Source organism: Calonectris borealis, chromosome 1 (genome assembly GCF_964195595.1).
Source record: "Calonectris borealis chromosome 1, bCalBor7.hap1.2, whole genome shotgun sequence".
NCBI lineage: Eukaryota > Metazoa > Chordata > Aves > Procellariiformes > Procellariidae > Calonectris > Calonectris borealis.
The window spans coordinates 125,508,474-125,536,437 of NC_134312.1; the positions used below are offsets into that span (position 1 = coordinate 125,508,474).

Genomic DNA, 27,964 nt, shown 5'->3' on the forward strand with positions numbered 1-27,964 from the left:
CAGCTGGAAGGCTGCAGGGCTTCCCTCCTCAAGTCTTCTTCTCTGTCCGCGTTGCCAATGTACGAGCTCGGCCCAAAACTTCCAGGTTAAACCTTCATAGACTTTCCCTCCGATCTTCAACACCTCATGCATTCAAATGAGAAAGAGATAAGTGCCTGCCTTTCCACCAACGCAGCAAAGACGGCTATTACCCACCCCCAACCCCAAATCCCTCTTCTCCCCTCCCTCACCAAAATCAGAGAGAACTGCTGAATGCCAAAAGCACGCACAGCGCTAAGGACGGGATAATTAAACGCTGCAGATCGTATCAGTCACAAGACGAAAAATTGCAAAGCAGAGGGTATGCGCTTGTCACATGGTGAAACCAGCTGTGGAAGGCTTTTCTAGGAGTTTTGAAACAATTCCAGCTCTTTCTCTTTTTTTCCAGGGCAATAACGTTTTTTCTGTCACAAGCAAGTTAGTTGTTAAAATATGCATAAAGACATGTCACTCCAAGCTGTGCACTCGTGTCTCATGTTCACTTCCCCCCTCCGAAGAATTTTGTTACGACTAAAGAACGAAAAGGAAGCGGCTAGAAATCTGTAATGGTTCCATTTATTAATACGTATATCACAAATACTCACAATATCAATGCATTCTCGTTGGCATGCTAGACAGAGGCATTATTAAAAAAGTCCTATTTTTTTAAAAAGGTTTTAAACTTTTGCTTTCCCCCAAAAATATTTCATATGCCTGTTTTTTTTGTGATTTTTTTTTTTTTGTGTGTGTGTGTGTTTATTTCGATTTGATTCAACAGTGTATTTGGTGGCTGCAACCTCGATGCAAAAAGAAAGAAAAAGAAAGAACAGGAAAAAAGTATGAAGGCCGCAGTACAGCACAGTTCAATTAGTTCATAACTACCTAATAAAAATAAAGGAAGCAAAATTCCTGCCTTCACAGTAAGCAACAACACAGCTTAATAACAGTATTACACAGGATCAGGTTCAGAGGCAAAATACACTAGACAAAGCCTACCGGGATACGCACTAGGCATACAACACTGAGTAAGAATCAAAGATGTAGAAGAACATCAGGAATAATGGTTCCCTTCAAGCACAACATTTTAACATCATTTTCAAGTATCTTTACGTTATGTTACTGATTCCTTTGTTTCTGGGGAAGGGGGGCAGGCGCAGGGAAGGGGGAAAGGATGAAAACCTTAGTAAAGCAATAAACAAAACAAGAAATTAAGATAAAACCAAAAGAATATATATTTCATATACCGGTTTATATGAATGTGTGCAACACTTATTAACCATGGTGAAAGGCTAATTATGCCCTCCAGTCACTACATGCACAGCCCGATCAACGCTGTTAATGAATTACCTTTGTTAACTTACGATGCAACTACTGTGTGACCAAGAACATACATACGGTGCCGTCCTACGCCGAGCCGCGGGGATGGGGTCGGGGTCCGGAGGCCGAGGGGACCCGGCTGCTCTCGGTGGCACCGCGGTACTTCACAGAATGGTACACTACGCATGGGACAGAGTTCGGGAGGTGGGGTGCGAGTGTGCGCGCGCACGTGCTTGCTTGTGGGGGCGTGGGTGTGCGTGCGTGCGAGAGAGAGTGTGTGCTGTAACATTCGTTTCAGTCTTTCTCCAATTCTGCAGCTCCTGGTCTTGAGACAGGCTCTGGACTTCGCGCTCCTGAAAGACTGGGTCGGGGAGGATAAAAGAAAAGAAGTGGGTTGCTTTGGTTGCTAACAGCATTCACGATGGATGTTTTGCCCTCCCTTTTCACGAAGAAAGCCGAAATGACAAAACATTCAATAGTATGTTTTCCCCCTTTTTTTTTCAACCAGGCAGAATATTGGGATGAAAATCCCAAAGCAAAAAATCCTGTGGGAAGATTTAATTCTTGATGAACATGCTGAGCATCTAAAACTTGCCCGCTATCTTCAGCAGAAGCAGCGCAGCCACGACAATATGCCAGAGCGTATACAGCATACCGCATAGAAAGCGGGGGAAGCTCACCTTGTTACACCATCTCGTACTGGTTAGCAGTAATAAACCGGGACAGACAGCATGCCAGCAGCATCCCAATCAACTGTTCCGGACAAGAATAGAAGTCGAATAGAAGTTAAGTTAAATTAAATGAACGCAGAGCAAAGGAGAGGCCGTACTAAGCAAAGATTTCATGTTCTGGAGTTGTTACGCACAACATACTTATGCCCTATTTTCAGGACCACTCTTATCAGAAAAACAGCATTAAAAACTCCGTCTTTCTTCATCAGATCTTCCTCTTGACTGTTATCAGAGCGTACTTATTTGATAGACAGCATGCCTTTTTACTACTTTTCAAACCAGTTGTCATTGCCTGGCCAAGTCAGAAGTGGATGGCTAAACTGGTGGGGGCATCAGCACGCTACTGGCTGCGGTTCACTCGCAAGCTCCACCTGGGCCCCTTGCCATCACTCAGCACCCAGCACCCAGCACCCAGCACCCAGCACCCACCACCACCGAGCGCTGGCGGCCCCTTTCACTTTGCTAACAGCGTGCTGGGGAAAAGCTTCCTAATGCCCCAGAGGGGTTATGCTTTCTTTACAAATGATGAAGCACCGGAGAAATGAGCGTTATAAATCTGGAAATAAATAAATAAAAAGTCTTTCACTATTCCCTTGGCTGTCACTCAGATTATTGAAAACAGATCCCTGGCTTCCACTCGTCAATAAGCACTCAGTCATTTCAACGTTTTGCCTATTGCAGTTTGTTAGCGTTTCCTGCATATGCCAACAGCGTTAATATACTATAAATAATTCAACCTCGCTTTTCTCATTTGGATTGGTCTATTAATTAACTCATAAGCATATCCAGATTGTTACAGCTCATTCCTGGCTACGGGGGTGAGGCGAGAGGGCCATCTCTGCAGACGGACCAGCCTTCCCTGGACCTGGCTCCAAGCAAGGGGTGTCACAGCTGCTCCAGCTGGCTCACCCGTGCCGGGGGCACCACCTCTGCCTGTCTCCTTCTGCTGCGGGCAGCGCGCATCGCAAGGGAGTGGTGCTTAAGGAGGGGGATCACAACCTTTTGGCAGCAGCGGAGCTCCCTCAGAGCCCGCAGAGCACGCGCAGATAACGCCTGGCTGGCTGCTCGTCCAAACTGGCTCCTTCTTCCATTTCACACTTGGGATCGCGTGTCCTTTCCCCTAGACCGTCAGTGCTCCCTGTTAATGCGATCATCATCAAAATATACATCTTCTCTACCAGCCAATTGCTTGATTTGGGCTGGCATCAGCCCAGAGCAAGATCAAACCAGGGTACTTCAAATCTGGATAAACTGTTTTCTGCCCCTAAGATGTCATGTTTCTGGTCAGGACACACTTCATTTGCCAGAAATTTGCCGCTACCGCTCCCTCTCCTGTTTCAGTGTCCACCAGGACTGCTCTGGGCATCTCAAAAGGGCTTGGAGTCATCTTTAAAAGCAGTGTGAATCTCCACCGTCCCCCACATGCAACCCCCGATTTTGGCACCAAATACCAAGGATGACACTGTCTTGGTTATAACTAGACGTGGGGCACAGATAACACCTCCTGACCAACCTCCAATAAAAACCTAAGCTACTCGGTTTTGGGGGCTGTATTTTCACAGTTGCCAAAAAAGATGAAAACCCTCCTCAGCTTTTGAAAATCTCACTTGATACCGAGAAGACATTTTAGCCATCTGGTTGTCGTTTCTACTAAACTTCTCTAGACAGGTATTCCAGCAGGAAACTTATTTAGTAGCTGGAGTGCTGACGCGCTCGCCCAGGAGTCCATGGACCAGCCACGATGAGGATGCCAGCATATTCTGGCTGGGCTTTGGATTTCCATGGTTAAATATTCCAGTCACCAGGAGGATGATGTGGCCATTTGGGAAGCATTGCTGAACCCCCGACATTCTGCAGGTTTCCTAGAGAGTCTTTAACACTCCCACTGCTTACTCGTGCGATGTTTCTTTAGCTCAGTTCAGTTCTGGAGAATGAGATGTCCCATAGCGCATCCCTGGTATGTATTTCTCCGTGCTCTGACAGGCAGAACAGAGTAAGTGCCTCTGGGTGGCCCTGTCCCACCTGCTTCGCTATCCTTTTTCTGTGCTTGTGGTACCTTTCAGCCCTCTCTCACCCTCCTCAGCCGGTTTCAGAGGTTACTTCTGTGTCTTACTGCATTTTTCATTAAGGTGAACTTCACAGTGTATTTCATCCTATTTATTTTCACTGAGCAAATTCCATCCCAGACCCAAATCAGTTCCTCTCTTATCCTACAATAGCCAACAACATACGTACATTCAAGTTTACTTTTTTGTTTTTAAATGCCTGTGCCGCGAGGTATCTATTATTTCCCATTACGAGCACCCAGATTACAGCCATCCTTGTTCCCGGCCACAATCTGCTGCTCATATCAGGTTTACAAGGGGAAAGATGCTGCAGCCCGTACAAATAGGAAGCCATGGGCTTTTCTTTCCCCCTTCAGCTGTAGCAGACCTCCCCAGCTACCTTTACTTAGGGATTCTTCTGTTTTACACAGTCTATAACTCTAATCATCAGCGTGTCTAAGCTTTGTAGCATTTGCAGGCATGTGACAATGTTTTGATTTACTCAAGTCACTTTTAAGATGAATGGCAGGTTACACATGAATGTATCTTTCTGATCTTTGGCCCACTTTTTAATTCTTGGCTCTGACCATATGCTGGTTTATGCATTTAAGTGGTTATAGAACCATAATATTAAACTTCCATGTTTCAAAAATAATGGCATGCATATCGAGCCATTGCATACACATTTTATACAGCATTTCTAACTATTACCAGGACATAGCAGAGCTATAATAAATATCTTAGAAGTACTTTGAACACATACAAAACATGTATTTTCCAAGGTGCGTAGACTTCCACATTTAACCACAAGAGTACTGTCCCTCCTGTAGCCAGGAAGAGGCGATACTGTACTAGATTAGATTGCCGAATTTTCCTCACGGTGCTCTTTCATTACAGTCATAACTACAGTCCTCTGCATTTAAATCAGGTTAGAGGCTCCCAGTCTGGGAACCACAAATGAGCACTCTCCACCCCCCCTTGCTCTCTCCGTTTGCTTGATCACTTGCAACCTCTGCTCTTCAGACGGGAGGAAGCCCCTTATCCTATTGTGCAGCAGGTCCCCGCAGCTCCTTTGAAAAAACAGAGGGATTGGCATAATAGGATCCCCGCAAAGAAACTAGCTGCTAGAAGTTGCATTCATTTCCCTACACTCCCATTGTCTCTCAAGTGCCTCATCTCAACTTTTATCCACTTCTTAATTTTTTTTTTTAATACTCCCAGTTTTTTGAGTGCTAAGACGCCAGACTTGGTTCTGCATTTGTATTCTCTCTCACCTTTCCCCTTTCTTCTCTTTTTTCTAAGATTATCTTGGTCCTCTGAACTATTACACAGAAAACTGAGAGTTTGTCTTGGTACCTCTGGTCTTGCTGCAGGAAACTTGAAAGTGCTGACAAATTATTTGGCTTAGAGCACTGGGAAACGCATATCCCTCAGGTGTGTCTTCTTTACTACCATCCTGTTGGCCAAAGCTCATTCCAGAGAGCAGAATGCAGTGCATGTGTTGTTCATCTCTCCATGGTTTCTAGCAGTCATCTCATGCATATCTCAGATCTGACCACTGAAATCCATCCACAGCAACTTCCTAGCAATCTTGTCTCCCATCACAAACATGATAACTGGCTTTTTAATATAGTTATTTTGCAGGAGTTAACCTTGACTGGAAGCTGTCCTGCATGACATATTTATTACATCTTATTATATTGAAGAGAAACTGAAGTGCAATTTGAATTTCCATTTTATTTTGGGTCTTGGCATCTTCACCATTTCTTGTTCTTTGAGAGAATTTCTATAAATAGAAAGGTATTGAACTAACTGGGAATTCATCAGTGGATCAGGTAAGCTAAAACTGGATTTTTTTATGCATCAGGAATAATTGTTTAGTTGAATGATTTACCTTGCCGTATTCTCAATATGCAGATCTTCAAGCATCCAGGTTCCCTGCCTCTATTTTAGAAGACGGCAAATTTTCCATATCACAAATTGCTTACCTGAGTCAGCCTCCTGTGCCGTGGTATGCCTCTGGCACAGGTCCTATCTCCATGCTGAATCCACACTGATTAGTATTTAGAAGCAACAAAATTAGTCTTATATTAGATTTCAAGTCATATATTGGATCCCGATGCGGATCCCACTCCCTAACCCTGGTGCAAGGGGTGACTGAGGTGTAATCCTGTGCTAGGATTACAAGTCTCAGCCTCCCTATACTCAGACAGGACTTGCAGCAGACAAGGTGGATGATGTCTGCACCAGAACTGCATTCACAGTCAGGCGGAGCTACTCACATTAATGTTAACAGTAAAGAGGGCAGGTGGATGCTGCACTGTAGAGGGGACTACAGCTGCATGAGAACGTATCTTCAAATGATGGGAACTGTGCGTGCTCAGGAACTGGGTTTGAGCACGTGGAGAGCGCCTGGCTTCCAGTCCTTCAGTACAGAGGGAATCATTTGGCCTTAACACTGCACTGAGACTCCCCTACTTAGGGACTTTACTGCAACCACAATCTATAACCCGCCCCCCCCAAACCCTGCCTCTTGTGCCCCTTAAGCCAACGCTGTGCTGTAGTTTTATCTAGGCAAAACTCTTCATCATGTATGCTGCTTGCATAATTTTATTCTCTGTTGGGCACAACACAGAGATCATTTTGCTGCTCTGAAGAGCACCTGCTAAACTGAAATTATTCCAGCTGGAAGTCAGCATTGGCATCTGATTCCAAAAACAATCAAATTGTATTTTATTATTATTATTTCAAACCTGAGGAGCAGTGCAGACAATGTCAGCAACACAGCAGTTTTTTTAAAACTCTGACTCTGATTGGGAGGTCTGTGCCAGGCCTGTAAGATGTGCAATGCCATTACATCAACTTTCCCTATTTCTGGGAATCAGCACATTCCCCAGGCTAGTCAACACCTAGCAAATCATGTGAAGGAAAGGCCCTTGAGCATGCTTTACTGTAGAAGAGCAACATGATCTAATTTGTCTTTTATTTAGATTAAACGTATTCTCAGTAGGAACAGCGAAACCTCGCCTACAGCTGGATCACTGCCTGGCATTACTGCCAGCCACGGTTCACCTGAAATCAATGTGTACACACCGTCCCTAATTGGGTCCAGATTAGGCAGTAAATGATAACTGGCTGCCCTCTATTCTTCACACCCCAGGAGAGATGCATTTTTCTCCCCTGCATCCCCTCTCTCCTCCTTTTTACACATTCGCAAACACCCCAAGCAGCTGAGGGTCTACTCGGAGCGCCAGAGCCTTGCACTTACGCAGGGGAGCGCCATCCCCAGCTGGCAGCAGGGCGCACACCACCAGGCAGCGTGAGCTGCCAACGCCACATCAAAACGTACTTTGGTTTTCACTTGGAGCCGCAGCGGCAAAGTGCCTTCCCCCCCGTGCTGCCTGCAGCCTGTCACGCTAATCTCGCCTTGCGCCAAAGGGCTCCCGTGGCAGGGACCGCGCTCTGCCCGCACTGCCCGCCCGCCTTCCCGTGTCGAGCTCACCGACAACTGATGACCTAGAGTAAACATCCCGGCACGTGCCAAAATACTAACAATTCAGCTGCGCTCTTCCTACAGTCTCTCTCCCAGCTGCAAGCAGCTTTCAGGCAAGATAAGATGATGCTTTGCCTATCATACACACGATACATGCATTAAAGGCTTTCAGGTAGCAATGGTCCTGACAGGCATTTGCCCCAGCAGCGTATGAATCATAAAATTCTACTCATCCCATTTTAGTTTTGGATAGTTTTACATGAAGCATTTTAAAAGATGCTTTATAGCCTTCTGGCTGTCTAGAAACCAAACTGAAATAAGAGCTTAGAGTCCTATAGCAGTAATCAAGTCATAATCAAGGTTGGAGAAGAGCATCGAGACAACCATGACCATTCAACAAGAACTAGAATAGCCTATTAAAAAAAAACCCCAACCCCCCCTGCTCTAGGCACCAACAGCTCCAGACCGGTGGTTTCACCACTTCTGGATCCCGAAGACCTGACACCCACACACATGCTCTGTGTGGCTGGCAGTATGAAGAACCAATGTTTACACCCACAGGAAACAAGCTGACAGGCCAAATCATGGGCTTCTCACATCTAACACCTAGGCTAGAAGGCATCAGGTTTCCAGATATGCCCAAGGCCGGGCAGTCAGCTGGTCTGAGCCCAAAAGTTTTAGGGCTCCCTCAGGTTGTGCGTACATTGACCGAGAGGACGTGGTGGCCATTTTCTGCACAGCTTGGGGGCAGTTACTCTGAAGAACCTGGAGGCCATTGTAACTGCTGAGCAAATTAAACCTCAGAGAGATGTGACTAAAACACATGCAGCCGAGCATGGGCTGACCACATGGGGCAGCAGGAGCAAGAGCCTTCCCATTAATTCCCTTGCCCATCACTGGCAACAGCACTGGCAAATCACTTGTTTCCAGTGCAGCACAGTGTAAACATACAGCTCACTAACTGAATTCATGAGTTTTAAGAAGTCGTCAAATAATTTTTCCTAGCACCTCATTTTTTCCAACCACTGGATAAACATAAGTCATTCAACAGATATATTCATATTTTCAGTGTTGCCTCAGGACCCAGATTTTTAATATTGTGCGAATGAAGCAAATGAAAGCTGCATGATCATTTTAGAATATGACATTTGCAGTTGGACTATGTAATCGCTGCAGAAAGAAGGCAGATATTGCCTCTCAGGTAGAAGCGGTTCAGGCACCAAACACATCGCTGTGCATTTTTGCTGAACCATTCTGCAAGCACTTTTGCATTGACCGTGTTTCCCTCTCTCTCATTTTTGCATGTTTCCAGGAGAATCCTTGCCATCACACACGAAGTGACTAGTATAAAGGAGCATCTTGTTGAAACATGCAGGTGTTTTCCTGCCCCTTCTTGATCAGAAGATTCTGACCAGACCTTTCCCCGACTCCTGTCTAGGTAAAGGCAATTTGAATATCAGGGAGCCGCAAACACCTTCTTAGCCCTCCTCTTGTCCCTCCCATGCCAAACTCCCTTTGGTGCAGGCAAGGAGTTTGTTTAATAATCTGATTTTGGCAGATCTCGGCTCAGTGTTCAGTGCTAAAAGGAAAAAAAAAAAAAAATCGGTCACCAAACCCAGGTGCCCCCTCCAGGCTCCAGGTCCATGATGGGGAGACCTGAAGGTACACTCTTTGAATTCTAGGCTCCTTTAAGAAAAAATAAGAGTGCTTAGAAGATAGAAGCCTATCCAAACAGTGGATAAGCTATTTGTCTTCTTAGCTGTTTATGCTCCATTTAAGCCAATGTTTTATTGGGTTAACCTCTATTTGACCCAGTGGAGGGACAAGTTGTTTTCCTTGAGCTAGTCATTAGCTCAACCGTAACTGATATTCCCAAGGAGAAACTTCATTTAAGTTGAAAAAAAGAAAATCAATGAACAGATGACCTCAGGACTAATGAGCATGCTGAGTTCAGTCCCTTTCCATAATCCTTCCTTCCTTGAAGTCCGGGTAAAGAAAAAGAGAGGGGAAAAAAGAGGGGAAGGGAAGCATTTATGTACTTACCTGTGAGAACGCAATCCCAAAAGCCACTCCAGCTATGATTCCCATATTTGTCTCCATAAAACTGGTCACCAAGTCATAACAGCCCTGGAAAACAAACATAATCATTCCTTGTATTGACCTTCCCTGCCACAAATGCATACATACAAATTTCTCATTTAAAATGGACTTGGGCTAGACAATATTTTTGCTGTAATTTCCAACAATGTCATCTTTTTATTTAATAGCAATTCCGAGTGAATGATGGAAAGTGGTGGCAAAACCAGTTATTTTTAGAAACAAATATATTTCAATACTTTTAAAAGCTAAATGTGATGTTGCACTCCTTTTTACAGGTCTTACTAAAGAAAGTCAGTTCACATTGTTTTAAAAAACATTAATATAGCTTTGACCTGAAACCAAACCAATATAAGGTAATGTGTCAAAAATGAATAAATGATGCTGATCTCCTAATACTCCAGGTATTTAATACAAGCATGCTTCAGGCGTCCAGTGAGGCATTCTGCTTGCCTTCGCCTGTCAAAGGACACCAGACAAGGTACTGAGTAGTATATAACTTTAAACCATATAACAAAGTTATTAACGGTTTTGTATGAAGTTTCTTGGTTCGTTTGCTCTTGGACATAAAATTCCCTGTCCTGCTCCCCAAACCCAATTTTCTCTCTCTAGCTCAGACCCTGACTCCATCAGCTGTGCCTCAATTGCCTCGTGCCTCAATTCACAGCCCATACTGGGGCCAGAAGATTCATACACATTTCTGCCCTTCTCTTGGATAGGCTTTTTTGAGATGTCCCCATCAGTATGATCATTTTCACCAAGTTTCTCCCCTCACCTACTCTACCCCTCAAAAAAGCATTTGAAATTAGCTTTCCTAGTTTGCGGTGTCTAAACGAATCTAAACAAGTGATGCAAAACTTGAAGAAAAAAAGGATAATGTCTATTTTTTCCTTCATTACTAATCTATCTGCCCACACAATCCAAAGCCACCTCTTGGCCCCTTTTGCCACGCTTCCTCAAATGACCAACACCACTCAGTGTAAAGCCAGTCCCAAGGCATTTAATTTCATGTTACAACTTTATTCACTTTATCAGAAGTTGGAAAAACCAGAAATAACAGTGAGTTTCCTTCCCCAGTTTGGACTCCTGTCCCATAAGAGAGAATTGTCTCCGCATTCCCCCTCCATCCACACCCCCCTCACTTCTGCAAACACTTTAGGAACTCTTTACATGACTTCAGAGCACTAGATGTTTGTAAATAATCACAGCTAAAAGGAAAGGATGATGTCCTCTGTTAGAGACAGGCCATTCATGAACTAAATTGTATCACTTCTTTAACCTCTTTTATAATATCAGAAAACATTTTATTTCATCCTGACAGTAATGAAGTGGTAAACTGAGCTGAGGACCAGCACAGCTGTAATTCAGTTCTGAAATGTTTATGTGTACATATTAATCCTTAATTACGTCTTACAACAGTGTACAGTATGTCAGATTCAAGCTGGCTTATTTAACACATCAAGCAACTATAGTTGTGTGTGTCTTACATGTTATGAAATGAGATTAGATTGCTCAAGCAGTGCTTTCATTTTGTCTGACATGGCTTAATGTTCTCCCAGCTCTTCTGAAATCTGTTCTATTCAACAGCCTTCAAGAGATGCAACATCTAACAGCGATGGTAATTTGAGGGAGACAGAAGATCTTGTTAAAAAAACATGAAAGGGAGATAGTTTTGATCGCTCTCCTCATTTGAAGACTGTGTTTTCCCAAATCACAATCATCTGTTTCCCAAAGAGCATTGCATAAGTACGGCTTAATTGCTCAGTCCTTACTGTCCACGGAGTAAGAGTGCAAGAAGCACCCAAGAGTTGTATATACTGTACAGAAGCACGTGAAGCGCTGTGTGCGCACATCTTGGTGCTGATTCAGAGGACAGAAGTGACAACTTAGCAAGTATCCGATCATTCTTCAGACCATGCATCTGTTCCTTTATTAAGATTTTAGAGAGAAGTAGTTCTTGAGATTTGTCGGTAATAAGCTCTGAAGATTAAAGCAGTATACGAACGTTAATTAGCTAATCCTAATGACAGCTCTTGAAGTTAGGTATTAGTCCCAACGGAGATGAAGAAACAGACAGAGAGGCTAAATGATTTACCCAAGGTCACTAAGCAAGTTAGTGGCAGAGTTGGCAAAGAAAATCCAAGAATGTTGTCTTTTAGTCCTGCCATTAGATCATTAGTTTAATCCTCTTTGGATAATTCATCATTAGTCCTCATAAACTGCTAGTAATTTTGTTAGCTCCTCGAGAACTTGTCTTACTGATAGTTTTGCAAGATCCACCAAAAAGATGTATTCCAAATATACTTATCTACAGGAACGGTAACAAGGGTCTTCCACGACACAGACAATATGTATTTTCCTCTTTCTCCAACAAACACAGAGCAAAGTGCCTATTTCCAAGACGAGCAAGGGGCTTGGGTCAGAGGCGTTTGCTTCCTATCTGAAGAGAAAGCATAGGGCCACACAACATTTTCTCCTGCTTGCTTAAAAAGCATGCCCCTCTCAGAAACATCCCACCTTGCTCAAACGTTTGGGACAACTCGGAGATCTCACAACTGCTAAAAAAAAGTCTTTACAACCTTTGATTAAAAATGGCTATCTCAGAAAATGGGACACAATTTTTCAGATGTCGCAGGACACTCGAACTTCCCCTAGGTAATAAAATCAAGTAATTAAGTCAACTGCTTCCTGACTTCCAGCATTCCTCTTCTGTCAGGCAAGTTGTGCATTCGCAGGAGAGATGCTTAGGAGCAAGCATGACTGGAAGTGCGTTACTAGCTCTGGTCTAGCACAAGCTCATTCATCCCTCAGCTGCTTCCTACAATTTTCCTTTGCCAAGAGGAACTCGCAAGTGGACAGGGATTTCTCTGTGCAGGCAGAGCATGCAGAGCAAGCCCGGCACTTTGGGGAAACATCAGAGTGGTGGCGGGAGTGCGAATGGCACCCGCTCAGTTATGCAGCCAGGAAAGGTTCAGAGTGCATGGCCATCCCGAACTGGAAGGGTGGGACCTGCTGGCAGAGTAGCAGTCACAACAGAAAGCTTTCCTGCTGGGAAGGTGGGCAGAAGCATGGGCTCAGGATGGGCTGCCCAGGAGACACTCTGCATGCGGGGGATCCTGGCCGTACTGCACATCCCCTAGATCCACCCCGACCTGCCTCTCACCTTCTTTCCACTTCTACAGAACCAGAAAGTTACTACAAGTCACAAAGTGCAACTGAATGGAGTGGCTCACCCTTCACACTCATGCAACCCAGCAAGATTCCTCTGCTGGTGGCGACTGCGAGTTTCGTAACAGATGGACGTCACTGATGTTCCGCATATGTCTGCAACAAGTGGCTCTCATTAAACTATTACAGAAAAGAAAGGCTTAGTGGAAAATAATCCTCTAGCATCTTTTTTTAAATACATGCTAGAAAATGTTGTCCACTTGACTGGTTTTCAAAGAAAGATGTTTCAGGCTGTGCTCAGCCACCACTCCAACCTCCTGATTCACAGGTGGCTGAGGTGAAAAAGACAGAAACAGAAGACAGAAAGGCATTTCCATATTTCCCCTGTTATCTACCCAGGACTTCTATTTATTTTTTAAAATTCAACTCTGGAAACAAAAACAGAAAAGAAAATAATGCTTAAGTCTGACTAAGCTATGCTGCAACTTACGATTTGGCCACAATATTCCTTTTACCAACAGACTGTTGCCTCTCTTGCGAATCTCAAGTGAGAAAGAAAGAATTAATGATGCACTAGCACTTAAAGCAATAACTTGAGTTGTATTTCTGCAGTGCAGTGTCTGCGATATATGTTGCATTATTTTCTCTTTATTCCTCCCTTTCTTTGTGTTTTCTGTATTTTTATTCTCCAATTATTCCTTTTCTTCCTGTTTTCCCAACCTGCTTTCCCAACCCTATTCTGTTTTCCCAACCTTGCTCCTTCAGGTGACCCCAGGAGAGGGGTCACTTTGGCTGCGCTATGCTTGCAGCAGCACATGTCCAAGATCTTCTTAAGAGCCACTGTAAATGTACCAGCCAACCACACCACTTGTTGCCCATCACCCGTGTTTTCTCTGTTTGGGACGGCAGTTAGGCTCTGGCACTGAAATTACAGTTTGAACATAAGCAAGAGTAAAACCCGTCCCTCCCTCCACCTAGCTACGTCTTTGTCCTCAACAAAAACCCACCGCATTCAGCGGGCGCGAGCAGAGAAGCAGAGAAGTGCTGACCGACCTAACCCTCAAGGGAGTCGAGCGCACGTGCCACTTGCGGTCCTGTGCCCGGCCAGCACTGCCTCTGTGTGCAGTGCCGTACCTCAATCTCTGCTGTGAGGAAGGGGAACAAATCCTCTCCTCATCAGAAACGTCGCTGCACCTGGTCATTTGAGAAAGGCCAGCTCAAAGAATTTGAAAGCAAGCTGGGGGCAAAGCCCATCCTTACCATCACTCCAGCCCAATACACACGTTATCAACCAACCATTTGAAATGAAATGCAATTGTAAGCAACCATATGCTCCGCTGGTGTGCTGAATGGTTTCATAACAACTGCCTCTGCACAACGTTACTGGTACCTTCTGGTTTACTTTAGTGGCAGCCACGGTCATGTTGCGCAGATCCTGAGTATTACAGTCACTGGAGTTCATGCAACAGCTGGTAGGGATGCCGTGTTTGAAGAAGTAAGGGCTGGTGCTCCAGTTGGTGTAGCTCTGAATGCCGCAGCAGCTCAGCTATGAGGAATAAGAGGCAGATTTAAAACAAACAAACAAACCAGAATTCAAACTAGTACCGAATCATCACTGCCCACTTAATAAGCTCATAATCAAAATAAAGACAGGTTGTCTCCAGTTTTGAAAAGTAGATACCATTCCCCGCCCCATTTATCATAAAAGTATCGGGAATGTCATTTACAGAAGATGGGAGCAGACGACCTACTAAAAAAAAGGTATTTTTATGAGCAGCGCTATTATTTGTAACATTTGACAAAGGTCCAGCCATAAAGCCATCTTTTTTAGTTGAACGGCTGTTGGGTTTTTTTTCGTTTGTTTGTTTTCTTTGCTTATTTATTTATTCGATTAAAGATGATCCTGGAAATTCAAGATAGAGCCTCACAATGCAGCCTTAAAAAACCCCAAAGCATTACATACAATTACATTTAACACATACAGGGTCAAACTAGTACAAATTGCTAAGGTGAAGCAAGCCTCTCTAACTCAACAAAATAATTTCTAGGAAAATTCACTGAGCCATGAATAGAAGGAGACCATATGTTCATAAGAGTGTGTCTATGAAATCAGCTGAAAAACTGTAAGTTGGGAAGGATGTTCTGCCCTAGATGCTAAGCTAGAAGACAGTCACTCAAAGCTACGGAGTATGTTCTGAGCTTTCTGCATGAAAAGGGCTTATAAATGCAGTTCCTGTGAAAACAGAGCTACAGATGAACACTTTGCTACAACAGAAACACTGAACAATTACTCAAAACTATTTAGTTTAGCCAACTCCAAGGAATCAGAAGTTCAAAATACAGGTTAAAATTAGGCAAACAGACAATTTGACGGCAGAATACACTCAAGCAGTGCAGTAATCTGCTAACCCAGAGAAGCCAGGTTAGAGACACAGTTTCAAACATGCTGAGGGGTCGAACATAATAGTTGTAATATCTAAAGAAGATCTAGAAGTCATCAATACAATTACATTAAAATTTCAGCCATTCGGCAAGTCACAATCATATGAAAAGCAAATTGGCTCATAGAATGTATCATGAGCTGAAGGGATAGCTTCTTGCTATGGTACAGTTTCTAGCAGGAATTTAAATGTGAATTTTATCACTCTCTATTGTAGTCGGTGGACTTGGTCCCTTGTGGTTGGCATCTCCAACTAGTCTGGCCGTGCTGTGGCATTTGCTTGTGCCCCGTGCCCGGCTGGAAGGCAAGGACACCTCCCATTGCCCTGCTACCGCACCCTGTGGGTCAGAAAGGCTCTTCCACCAAGCGCCTAATCCATCCCTCCAGCACAGCTGGAGAACAGCTTTCATTGCCAACCCCAGCAGTACATTTGTCCACCCCCTTTTCCTCTAGAGAAAATACACGTTTCTTCCCTTAACTCACTAGGTCTCCTTTGCCAGCCTCTCATTGTACTTGTGAAGAGAACTGCTGCAGTTTATCAGTGATACAGGATGCTAGATTATAAAATCCTGTCTCATCCAGCTCAAATTTACAACATTCCATAACCCTATTGACAGATTCTGGCTCCTAAACCTAATTCAAGATCTGGGACTAACAACAAGCAACTCTCTTTATTAAATAGCTTGTTCATTAAAACTTAGGCATCTTGGACAAGCATATCAGTTGAAATACTTTTTCTTTAGGTCAGCTTTGTCAGCCTCTAATTTTGCTTGCAATATATCGCTTGCAGATTGAGCCATCCACGCTTCATGTTCTGTGATCAAATCTGAATGTGTGCTTTGTCTCTCTTTATTTATTAATTTTTAATATCCAATTTTAAACTTACACTTTCCTGTACATTATCCACTGCATGACTCCGCTCATCATTCTTGTTGTAATTCTGGATTGCTTCAGTATACGTCCTAAGGAAAGTATCCTTGATCTATGAAGGCGAGGAAAAAAACAGCCCACGTGAGCAACGAAAAGCATAACATCTGACGCGGTTTTTGCAGGAAGCAAATGCATTTCCAAACCTGACAAGGCACCCAAACTAGCCCTTCCCACTCATTTTTAAGTATGTTTTCAGAGCTGGCAGAGCTCCCTCTTAACTGTCAGGAGTCACTCATGCCATTTTTCAAGTGGGGTCTATTGGACATAGAAAGAAAACTACCCCAGCAAACGGCTACATTTTAAAAACAGAAAATGACTTAACCTAGAAGAAAGATATCCTTTGACGCTTTTTCCCCAAACACTTTGTTACAGCGCTAAGTCTGAAGGAGGCTGCGTGCTTCCCTCTGCTCATGGATGCCTGGTGGGAGCCAAGGCTTGTGCAAACTCCTTGGTGACAGAAGCCAGTGGCATCAAAAGAAGACATAAATCCCCTGACCAGGCGGCAGCCCTCGTCCCCAGCACCAAAGCGTTTGGGTGAGGAACAAAAGGTCTCTCAGCTGGAGTAGGTCAGGCACATGACTGGGAAAGGCGCTTTGACTGGGTGGTAAAGGGGCTGGGTAGCAGATGATTTGGGCAACCCACACGGCTGTGACCTTCACAAGAGACTGCCTCTCCCAAAAGGGAGCAGCAACCTGACACTGAGGCTGCCACAGGTTAGGCCAGATGAAATGGCAATCCTCAGCAGACGGACAGGTATTTCAGGATCAAATTAAAAACTATCCACCACTCGCAAGGGTAGACACCAGAAAAGCCTATAGCAAGGGAAATCTTATGTCAAAAGAGGAGACCAGAAAACCAGTTAATACAAAGAGAAGAGACAAGGAGGGTCTTTAGGGTTGTCCTGGTTCAGCACTAATGGCATGTAGGTCCGTGGACTTAAAGACAGAGACAGACCTGATTACAATGGATAAAGCAGAAGTGCTACTACAAATCTAGACCATCATGCTTTTTTAAAGCTTCTTCCTGTCCCAGTTTCCTACCTCACTCTATTTCTAATCTCTCCTTATTCTCAGGATAGAAACAAAATCCCATCCCACTCCCTGCCCCTCCAAAAAAAGAAAAAGATTTACAAAACATTGAGTCTGGTCTGATGCAGAAGTGCTCTCTGCCTTATATAAACAAGCACTTGCCTGGCTGAAGAAGCTGTGTTTAAGAAAAGTATTTAATCTGTTTTGCAGCCCTCAGCATATGTAAAAGAGTAAAGAAAATCTTACATGATGGACACACAAAAAACGATAGCTCCAGAGTAAATTATCAGGCAGCTGAGGCCAAGGGCTTTGGCTAAATCCCTTCATTTGGAATCGCATCAGTTTTTAAGACCTGTACATGTTATTGTTGCACATCAGCCGCATCCCTGGAGATGCATATGGAGCTGCTGAGCTCAGCGACCTACACATTCTCCACGCTCCAGAGAACTTCTCAGCAGCTCCTGCCCAGGGAGGCACTGCCATACGCAAATTCAGCACATTTCCACCTACCTCGTGGCGAAACACAAACCCTGAAATGCCAGCCACTAGCTCAGCCAGGAACACCAGGGACAAGAACATGGCATACTGAAAAGGAAGGAGGCAAGAGAAGTCAGAACGTGACAGGTTTTGTCTCTGCGCAGATACTGCTCAGTTATCACATAAAATTTAACTTTCTGCTGAAGACACCCTTTAAAGATGTTAATAAACCAAAGGTCTTTTGGAGGCGATACATAGGTTATTGCCTGAAAATGTGCTTATACAACTCACAAATGATAGGTATTGTCTAATTACTGGCTTTTCTGACATTTCTGTTCCCGCATTTCTTAGCACTCTCATATAAATTAGAACACACTCACATACCAGAGATGAATCCAAGTCACTCAAGTTTTGATCTTGCAATAAGGAATGCAACAGACCCTTTATGTTTGCATGGCACTCTGCTAAAGTAAATAGGCTTTTCCAGGTGTTTTAGTTCGTGTTTATCTATCTCATGCTAGACTGGGATTTGCTGCCCGATTCCTGAAGTTTCTCCAATGAATGAACTGAACCACTGACTTCACTGGAAATATTCTCACAGTAATACTAGACAGATGCCTCAAATACTTTGCTGAGCCAAGGCCCATGTTTGGCTTAAGAAGCAGCATTTGGATCTGGAGCTAAATAAACCTTGAAAACAGTGCTTTCAGTGTAGACACTCGCAAACTATTAAAATACATCTAAGCAGAAATAAAGAAGGTAAAGAAAAAATGCAAAGTGGGATGGTAAAATTTGAAGTTGGGGCTTAATCTTCTGGAGGGAAAATTACCTTTTTTCTCCATGTGCTAAATAACAGTTAATCAAAAAAGGAAGCATTTTAAATTAAATTCAGTCCTAGCAGGATTTAGTGGAAAGAGAGAAATTTATTTTTAATGGAAGATTGTTGGGGAAGGGAGGACAACAGTGAAGGGAGAAGTAGAAAAATCATTCTCTACAATTAATGCAGCTGTCAAATCACTCCCTGTATTCTGTTCAGGAGAGAAAGAAAGTTTTGAAATATTTCTTGAGTGTACAGTGAAAATAAAACCATGTGCTTGGAACAGCACATGTCACTGTAAGTGGCATACCTTAGTTACATGACTTACAGAGCAACTAGCAGAGCCTGAATTCCTATGGATTTAGATCTTCTTTCACCTTTATCTCTTTTCCATCTGGACTGCAGTAACTCCAACGAGCCTCTACATGTGCCCTGACAGCACATCACCAGCAAGAGATAGCAGCGGTGCGCCTATGACAGCGTTAGGTACATGTCGACTGGCCACCAGCACATACCTGCTGACCGATCTGCAGCTGCTACCTCTCCCCTACTGTGCCATCAATTGAAGAAATTAACTCTCTTTCTTTAAGATATCCTTTTTTTAAATCCAGATCAAACTGGAGAAGAATCATGCCATCTCCTTAGAAAATCAACCCCAAAATATTGCAGCAGGAGATGCATTGTACCATCAAGCCCTTTTCCACTATCTCAGTGCATCACAAGTGCTATTTCCACCCTTCAAATCATTACACATGTAGGATTGCTCCCAAATTTCCTAGAAACACAGTTTATCATATAGGTTTGATTAACCTATAGTTACTTTGCATTTTAAGGTGGGCTGGAAAACTTGGAACAGAGAAACTTATAGGGAGAGAGGTTAAACTGGACTGAAGGACAGCTGCTGTACCTCTGCTTAGTGTATCTCGAGTCCATGCTGCTTTTGAGATGAGGACAAACATACCATACAGAGCTTTGTTTTTTGGGGTTGCCTTGTTTTATTCTAGTGAATGTTAGGAGAAAAAGAAAGGCTGGTGTGCTTTTAGAAGGTACCGACTATTTTTTTCATAGATTTCACATAGAGTATTAAAATGACCCCTTTAAAATATACTTCAAATGAATTTCACATTTATGAATGCTTTGGACATTTTTAAGATTGTAAATATACCTATCTATCTGGCTCACAGAAGAACAGAACAATTGTAGAATTACTCACAGAGTAATTCATCAGCAGCATTTCACCCTGCTCCCAACCACACATGGGCCTGTACGCTAAGCGGTAACAAAATTCATTCATACTCAATCAACAACTGTTTTTGGCAAAGATTTTTTTCCCCTCCTTTGTCCAAAAGACACACGTGTTGAACATTAAGATCAATAAAATCTAGCTTATGTGCCTAAAAAACCACGTTAACATCTGGTGAAGCTTGGCAGGGGGTGGGGGGAATCCCAACACACCAACAAAACTTCTTCCCCTCTTGCTTAAGGCACTTTGGCAGGCTTACCAGTTTCAGCATCCATGGGCTGCCACGACAAGTGGCAAAGCAGCCAAAAAGCCCAAAGACAATGATTGTGGTACCCGTTCCGATAAGCACGTAGGGGGCATTGGTGGAGTTCTCAGCAATGAGAGAGATGTATGTGCCGAGGGTGAGCTTGCCCCAGACGCCGACTGCGAGAAGGATAACGCCTGTGATCTGCAAAGCAAGAGGAGAAAGCCGTCAGGAGCTACCGGGGAGGCATCCAAATTCAATACACAGTGATCCTGAAGAGATTCATTGGTGCTGTTGTGTTGGCAGAAGGAAGACTCAAGACTTTTACTAACTCCAGAGGGATGGACAGAGAAAATTAATTTCCAGCATCTGCAGATGTTACGTTAAAGCTGCCACTGGAGGACAAACATCTAGGACTAATCACCGCAAAGCTGACGATTGCCAAGGGAGGATGCAGCGTACGGCCTGCAGGAACAGGCTCTCTGCTCCTACAGCGCACTGAGAGGTAGCCAACTCCGTCACTCTTACCAAAAGCCAACAATAACCGCCGCCGCCTCACACCTCCTGAGTTTTGCCACAAAAACTGCCTGAACCACAAAAACCTGCTGCTTGACACCCCGTCCTTCTTAATGTTGAAGTTTCAGGAACACGAGCATCCCTTGCAGTGCATTACTCTGGCAGCTGAGCCTCCCCCCACTCCCCAGGCTATATAGCAAGCGAGCCCCTGGCTGCGCAGAAGCTTTCCCCCTTGACACGGAGGGGGAGGACACCAGTGGGCCCTGGGAGCGCCCAGCCTCTTGCCTGAGACGTGCAAGCAGGGGCCACCATGCCGCAGGGCAGCCGGGGCACGCAGGCTCCCAGCACCAGCAGGGACGTAGGGGAAGCCCATGGCGTGCCGTACACCGACATCGAGCAGTGGCCACAACAGGGATGGTGCCTGCACCACCTGCTGATCATCACCTGATGCTGACACGCCTGCTTCAAGACTGTACACATGTAACTCATTCCCACGGTGTGGCCAAAGGTGGGACACGAAGGGCCAGTCCTGAGTGCCAGCTCTGCAAACGCTTCCTGAATTCCCCCAAAACTTCTTACTAGCTCCCCCAGGCCACTGCCGAGGGGCAGGAGCAGAAGAAATGTCCTGACGGTATTCTTTTGTTCGCTTTCCAAGTTTTCTCTTGTGAACTGCTGTGAAACTTGAAATTGAACACTATTATACCAGGGCTGCCCTGCAGTTGTTCATGGAGGGGATCCTTGCTCACAGTTATGTTGCCCCTAAAAAATCCTAGCTGAGCTACATTGTAAGATCTTTCAGCTATTTTTCATACAGGTTGATGTGAATTAGTTCAGGGAAAGCCTTCTCGAAGGAAAAAAGGAAAGCAGCTTTTTGGCTTTTTTACCTAGGCTGGCTCAAAAAGGACTATGCAGGGTGCACCCCTGTCACTGCCTTCCCGCTGTGCCCTTTCCACCGTCCTGCTGCTCAGCAGCAGCAGGCAAAGGAGCCCGTCCTCTGCTCGACCTGTGTCTGCGGCAGTGGCAGCAAGTGCTGCTCTGGTGCAGCATTTGTCCCTCTCCGGAGAGGGAACTGCGCTCAGCGGAGCTGCTGAATAATCAGAGCCACCTAAGGAAAATACCAGGGGGAGGGAGGCTACAAAATAGAGGCTCTGAAGAAAGATACAGGGGGAGGGATGCAGGGGAAGAAAAGAAACAACAAAAAGAGAGAATAAAGAGAGGAGACCAGACAGACAAAAGCAAATTAACGTGTCCTCAGAGACAGGAGATCCTTTCTATATCAGAGAGAAAATAATCTCACCTGGCAATTTTGACACTTTCTAGCTCATTCCCTTCCTTCCCCCACACCTCCCAGAGCTGGCTCCCACTCAGAGCACACCGGAGAGCAGCACTGCCAGGAAACCCATCACATCCCTCATCCCTCCGTCTCCCCAAGACTCCCCTGCTCCCCCTGACCAGCAGTCGGCATTTCTGTCACACCTTCCGGATGGGATTAGCAGAGATTTCTGCTCTGCTGCCCACGGTGATGATAGGAATAGATCCAGCTCCTGTCCATCTTTCAGTACAGCTGCGTGAAAAGTGCTGATTCCTTGCTTTTGCACCCCACCAACTAACAGCTGAACGTCAAAAAAATCACCAAGTAACTTACCTACCCACAGGCATCAAACGCCTCCGCTGAGCCTGGTCCCATCCACACACGACACTATCTTCACCTCTCTCCCTCTTCTCCCTAACAAAAGCTTTTTCAGAGGGTGCTGATTAATCAGCAAAGTCCGAAAGCGAGCTGTGGGGCACTTGGAAATCCGCAGAACAACTTTTGGTTTCGCGCCTCCAGTTCGACAAAGGGCTGGTTTCTGTGCCTGAGCTGCTGAAAGTTTTACCACTGACCCCAGGGAGACGTAAAAGCAGCCTTCACTGCCAAAACGAACAAGCAGCTTCACATTTGAAAGAGAACTCAAGCCTTGTAATAAAAAGCATTTTTAGTCGGCTATTTGAAACAATTACTAACCCTTTACTATGCATTTTAAGAGCTTGGTTTCCCCCTGTTTCAGGGGGGCTTATCCAGTTTATGGTACACACAGACTTTGGAAGAAAGGAGCAAAGCCTCTCGGTGGCTCATTCCCCTTCTGTTTCCTAATAGAGCTCTGATTTACATGGGTCTAGGGAAATCCCACAGTTTGTGGGGAGGTCTAAACCCCCATCAAACTTGGCACTGTGCAGAGGGGATGGGACGTTTCCACAAAGACACGCTGCAGATGTGCCTCAGGTTGCGGCAGTGCCGGCTGGATTTTCACTTGTGAAGAGGAAAAACCTGAAGACTTCTCTGCAAACCTTTTCATGACCTTTATTTAACATGAGTAGTGGTATGATAATGCCCACCTCCACCCAAAGGCAAACCTTGTTTCCTTATTTTCAAGATACACTTTTTATCCCTATCTCTCTGCTCCATCACACAAGCAAGGGAACAATCAATGTACTCGCCTCTTGTTTGGTTTGGTTTTTACGTTTGTTTTCTTTAAAAGCAGGAGGGACAAGGGCAGACACTAGGATAGCACTAGCCTGAAAACAAGGCAGCAGGAATACACACTGCTCTGGCCATTCACCATCACTATGCGCATCTTCTCCTACTCTACTTCTCACCCCAACAGGCTGTGGAAATGAGTCCTGTATGGTTGTACCTGATTAATAAGCAATTCCTCATTTGACTTGAAACTAACATGCCAGCCTAATTCTGTGTCCAGCAGGACCTGTGGGTCAGGCCCAAGAGGTGATGTGGGTCCATTCGCATCTGAAAGGTCTAAAAGGAAACTCAGGGCACCTGCCGCAATGCACAGTCCCTCCCCAGTCTTCCCCACTCCCTTCCCACTGTAATGTTTCCCTTCACACCATGAAGTGGTAGAATGGAAAATGATTAGGAAATCATCAAGATAAACAGTGGCAGATAGATATATGGATATGATCAATACATCTTCTCCTGGAGATGTACAAAATATTTCAGATATCCTGGCAGGCAGAGGAGAGCCACCACAAGCCTTTCGACTTTTAGAGCCCCCCTGAGCCAAGATTCACCAACCAGAGCAGCTTTTTTTATAAACACTTGCAACAGCCGGCACACACGGAGCAAGAGAGCAGCAGTCCCCCTCCACCGCTCTACAGCAAAACCTGGCCTTCGCGTGGCCCCTCCAAGAATTAAGATTTCTCCTGGCAATGGTATGATAACTGCAGCCTGTGCTAAAAGGGGGGCACAACCCCGCCCCAGCTCCTCAGCAGACACAGAAGAAATGAACTGGCAGGTGCGGAGCCTATGGTGCCCCAAATGAGACATCTGGAGTGGTACAGAAAAACAAGCATTAGCAAAGGCAAAAAAAAAAAAAGGTTTCCTTCTAAAAAGCGACTACAGGAGAGATCCTGCCCGAATGTAAGGAGCTGTGGTAGAACCATCAGTAGCTGCTCTTTGGAGGGCTGGGACCCCATTCCCCTCACAGCCCCCGGGGGGCAGAAGGGTCAGAGCGGCCTCTCTGAGCATCGGCCCCGTTTCACGCCACACCAGCTGTGACAGGCACGATGTGATGAAGGCAACCTTGGCTTTTGCCACCTCCCTCAGGCATCTGTGACGCCATGGATTGTTTGGGTTTTTTTTTATGGTTTCAAGCTCAGAGTCTGAATATGCACAGAGGCAGCTGATCGGAGCAAGGATGCACAGGGAAGGGCTGCCTACATAGCGCAGCTATTTTCAATATTTACCAGCAGTCATGTACCCCACCATGCCCTTGCCCAGTGGCTAGTGACGGCTCTGCCTCCATGGCGCAACGCAAGGCAGGAGCCCCGTGCAGGCAGGGTCCGAGGGGTGTCATAGAATCATAGAATCATTAAGGTTGGAAAAGACCTCTAAGATCATCGAGTCCAACCATGAACTCAACACCACCATGCCCACTAAACCACGTCCCTTGGTGCCACATCTACACGTCTTTTAAATACTTCCAGGTATGGGGACTCAACCACTTCCCTGGGCAGCCTGTTCCAAGGCCTGACCACTCTTTCAGTAAAGAAATTTTTCCTAATGTCCAATCTAAACCTCCCTTGGTGCAACTTGAGTCCATTTTCTCTTGTCCTATCGCTGGTTACTTGGCAGAAGAGACTGACCCCCACCTCGCTACAACCTCCTTTCAGGTAGTTGTAGAGCGCGATGAGGTCTCCCCTCAGCCTCCTCTTCTCCAGGCTAAACAATCCCAGTTCCCTCAGCCGCTCCTCATAAGACTTGTGCTCCAGGCCCTTCACCAGCTTCATTGCCCTTCTCTGGACACGTGTCCTGCGGGCACGCTGCTGCCCTCAGGGCAGGATTAATGAAGCCCATGGAGCAACTTCCAGGGCTGGGCTGGCAGTGCCCAGGCTCGCAGCTGCGTCGGGGAGCTTTGCTCACTCACCACCATTGCTGGGACCCCCTGACATGGAGACCCTGCCCTCCCAAAGCAGATCTCTGACCACCCTCTGCGTCACAGCGCTGAGTCCCGCAGATGATGCGGGGCCCGAGGTAGAGCCACCTACGCTGCACACAACCAGAGCCAGGTGGGTTGAAATGCACCCTCAGTGCTTATGGGTGTAAAACTCACAGAGTGGATGGAAAAACAGAAGCTGTGATTATTACATGATGAGGTTATCCAGCTTTTTGTGCCGTCCTGTCCTCTGGTGTGGTTAAGGGAAAGCGAAAGAGAAAAAAAACCCCAAAATATCAGGTTGCAAGGCTTGTCACAAACATATCTAATGCTTTGATTCAGAAAAGAGCTCTGAAGTTTTCCTTGGACTTTGTACAAACCTTGGTTTAAGCAGTAATAGCCCACACCTGGATAAAACAGTCAAAGCATGCATCCATCCCCAAACAGCCAACGCCATTAGAGAGAGATTCGTGTCAGCAGCCAGGGCAGGCCTGGTTTATCCTATGCTCAGGGCCAGTTCCCACTACCATAACAAGCCCCAGAAACTCGGACAGGTTTCGTGTCCACGAATGGGCTTGCAAGTGATTTGTGCTGGTTTTTGTCGGCTCTTTTTAATGCTTGCAAACTGTCTTGCCTCTCACGCTATTTTGAAGGATGCTCCCTTTCCGCACGTGTTTGCAGGCCAAAGCTTCATTTCGCCTCCTGCCACATGGCGCTCTCCTTCCAGCCTTGCGCGCGGCTGCTGTCGGGAGAGCCCCGGGCCTCGCAGTCCACCCAGCGAGGAAACGTCCCAGCCCTGAAAGTCTCGTGCCCTGCCTGCGGCACTCTCCATCCCTACACCACCCACAGCACCTCCTGCTAGCAGCCGCCACCAAAGCAGTTCTTACTTCGCTTCGGTGACTGCCCCGCTACCGGCGTTGCTGGAATGCTGCTCCAGCACAAGGGCGACCCTTCTCGACATGGGGGCCGCAGGCTGAGACCCCCGGGGCTGCTCCTGTCCCCGGCCAGCACAGCACACCACCAGATCGGGCAGCGCAGCTGTCTTCTCCTGCTTGCCCTTGGCTGGGAGAAGTTGCTGTCGGTCTCAGCAGAGCAAAGGTTTGCAAGTTACTGGTACCTGCTCCGGGCTCATGGGCTGAGACATGCCAAACTGAGGGAAGCTGAGAAAATTAAGACACCCTTTGATACACCGTTACTGCACTGACCTTTCAGGACCAGCAACCTTGAATCACTATTTCTTTTTGGGACCAGAAAAGGAAAAAAAAAACCCCACCCTGCAACTTCTGGTTCTTTTCTGTGCTCTTTCTCCAGCCTTCAACATTATTAGAAAGCTATTTCATCCTGGATTTCATCAAAGGTAGATCATGTCTTCCTTACAAAAATTCACTGCGGTGGAAGCCCCTAGACTCACGTTTCCTCAGCCAGGAAACCTGAGATGTAGCATTCAATAAAACATTATTAGGCCTGCCCTTCATTTAGGTCAAACATTTTAAAGGTTAAAAAAAACCCCAACGCAGGAGATGATAGCCAAGTAGGGCAAGGATTGTAAGGACTACACGCAACTGGAAATTGCATTGTTTAGCGCTAGCAGGTCTCACATTTCATTGCGTCTGAACTCAGGCTCGGCAAACACACCCCAGAACCCTCCACCGATGAGATGGCAGGAAATGAAGCAGGTAGGCCACCTGGTCATTTTCTAGGAAAAACTCCACTGAAATCAAGATGTTCCCATGGAGTGTTTTAATCTAGATGAATTGGCATGTTCTGGCTTTTTAAAAAAAAAAAAATTTGGGAAAAAAAAACCCAACCAGCTCTACCCGGCCACGTGCATCATGCCCAAATCCCACTGGCCTCCCACGCACCGTTATGCTCCCCTGCTCCTGCCCAGCTAACATTTCTGCGTATCTCACATTTACTCTGTGTATCTGAATGAACTGGGGATTGTCAGTGGGGATTGTCAGTAGGACAGCAAGACTGCGCATGGACCACCGAAGCATCTCTCTTTGCCGTGCCCTGCATCTCCTTAAGCATGGTATCACAGACGTATCCCACCAGTCACTGATTTTAGTCAAAGGCGGGCTTTCTAGCTCTTTTGCCTTCCTTCAGCGTTAGTATAGATGTTTCCAATGTTATCTGCAGTATTGCCCCCAGTTCTGGAGCTGATTGGATGTGGTGAAAAAGTCAACGTGCTCCAGGCAGGCAGAAATACGACTGAACTGAATGTTAGGTCTAACTTCACTTGTCCAATAAACCGTCTGCTTTTAAGAGACACACAGACAAAGATATGGCGAACAGTGTTAATACAAGGGTATGTGCTGCAGCTTTATAGCAGACAGGGAAAGTGATATTCTGATAACGCTGGGCATTGCTAAAATCAGACCTAATGCTAAACACACACAGTTTCTCAATAAAGGGCAACAGAAAAATGTCTAAGAATTACTTCTTTTAATACTGCCGGGACACAGATTAAACTATCACTCCCCTCCATCTGGGTAACAGCGACAAAATATGTAAATAAGAGAGAGGATTCAGAGAATAACTCCTGAAAGTGCACTATCTTTAATTCTGTCAGAATTAGGCAGGAAAACACTATGTACTCCTTTAAACTGAATGCACGCTACGTCCTAATTGAGTCTGTTTTCTTCATACCCCAAATCTCACAGAGCATTGGTAGCATGGTATAAAGGGAGCTGCTGCCTTAACCTGAGATTGGAGATATGAAAGCTACTATATCTCACATCCACAGAGATTCAAGTGGCCCAAATAGAGGAACTAATTTATACGCAGGGCTTCCATATGGAACATTTAAAGTTTATCATTTACAGAAGTGAAGATAAATGTGCAGCAGTAATTGCTAGTTTATTTGTCTACATAATTCATGTCCTCCTGTTCATTACAGATGTCAGCTATTTTGATTCCTAGGCTCTGGCAAGATAAAACTGGGAACCCAATCCTGATTGATACGGAGCA

At 45.4% G+C, this 27,964-nt stretch overlaps 1 protein-coding gene across 1 annotated transcript in view; it reads right to left on the reverse strand.

Annotated features, from left to right (window-relative positions):
- Positions 1-442: 442 nt before the first annotated feature.
- Positions 443-27,964, reverse strand: part of TSPAN7 (tetraspanin 7) — a 101,611-nt gene continuing 74,089 nt past the window's right edge. Inside the window, exons 2-8 of the mRNA XM_075174306.1 lie at positions 20,064-20,252; positions 17,778-17,852; positions 16,196-16,291; positions 14,260-14,415; positions 9,648-9,731; positions 2,016-2,088; positions 443-1,696 (exon numbers count right to left, since the gene is read on the reverse strand). Of these exons, the coding sequence (XP_075030407.1) occupies positions 2,020-2,088; positions 9,648-9,731; positions 14,260-14,415; positions 16,196-16,291; positions 17,778-17,852; positions 20,064-20,252 (669 nt within the window). The 3' untranslated portion in view covers positions 443-1,696; positions 2,016-2,019. The remainder of the gene's footprint in view (positions 1,697-2,015; positions 2,089-9,647; positions 9,732-14,259; positions 14,416-16,195; positions 16,292-17,777; positions 17,853-20,063; positions 20,253-27,964) is intronic.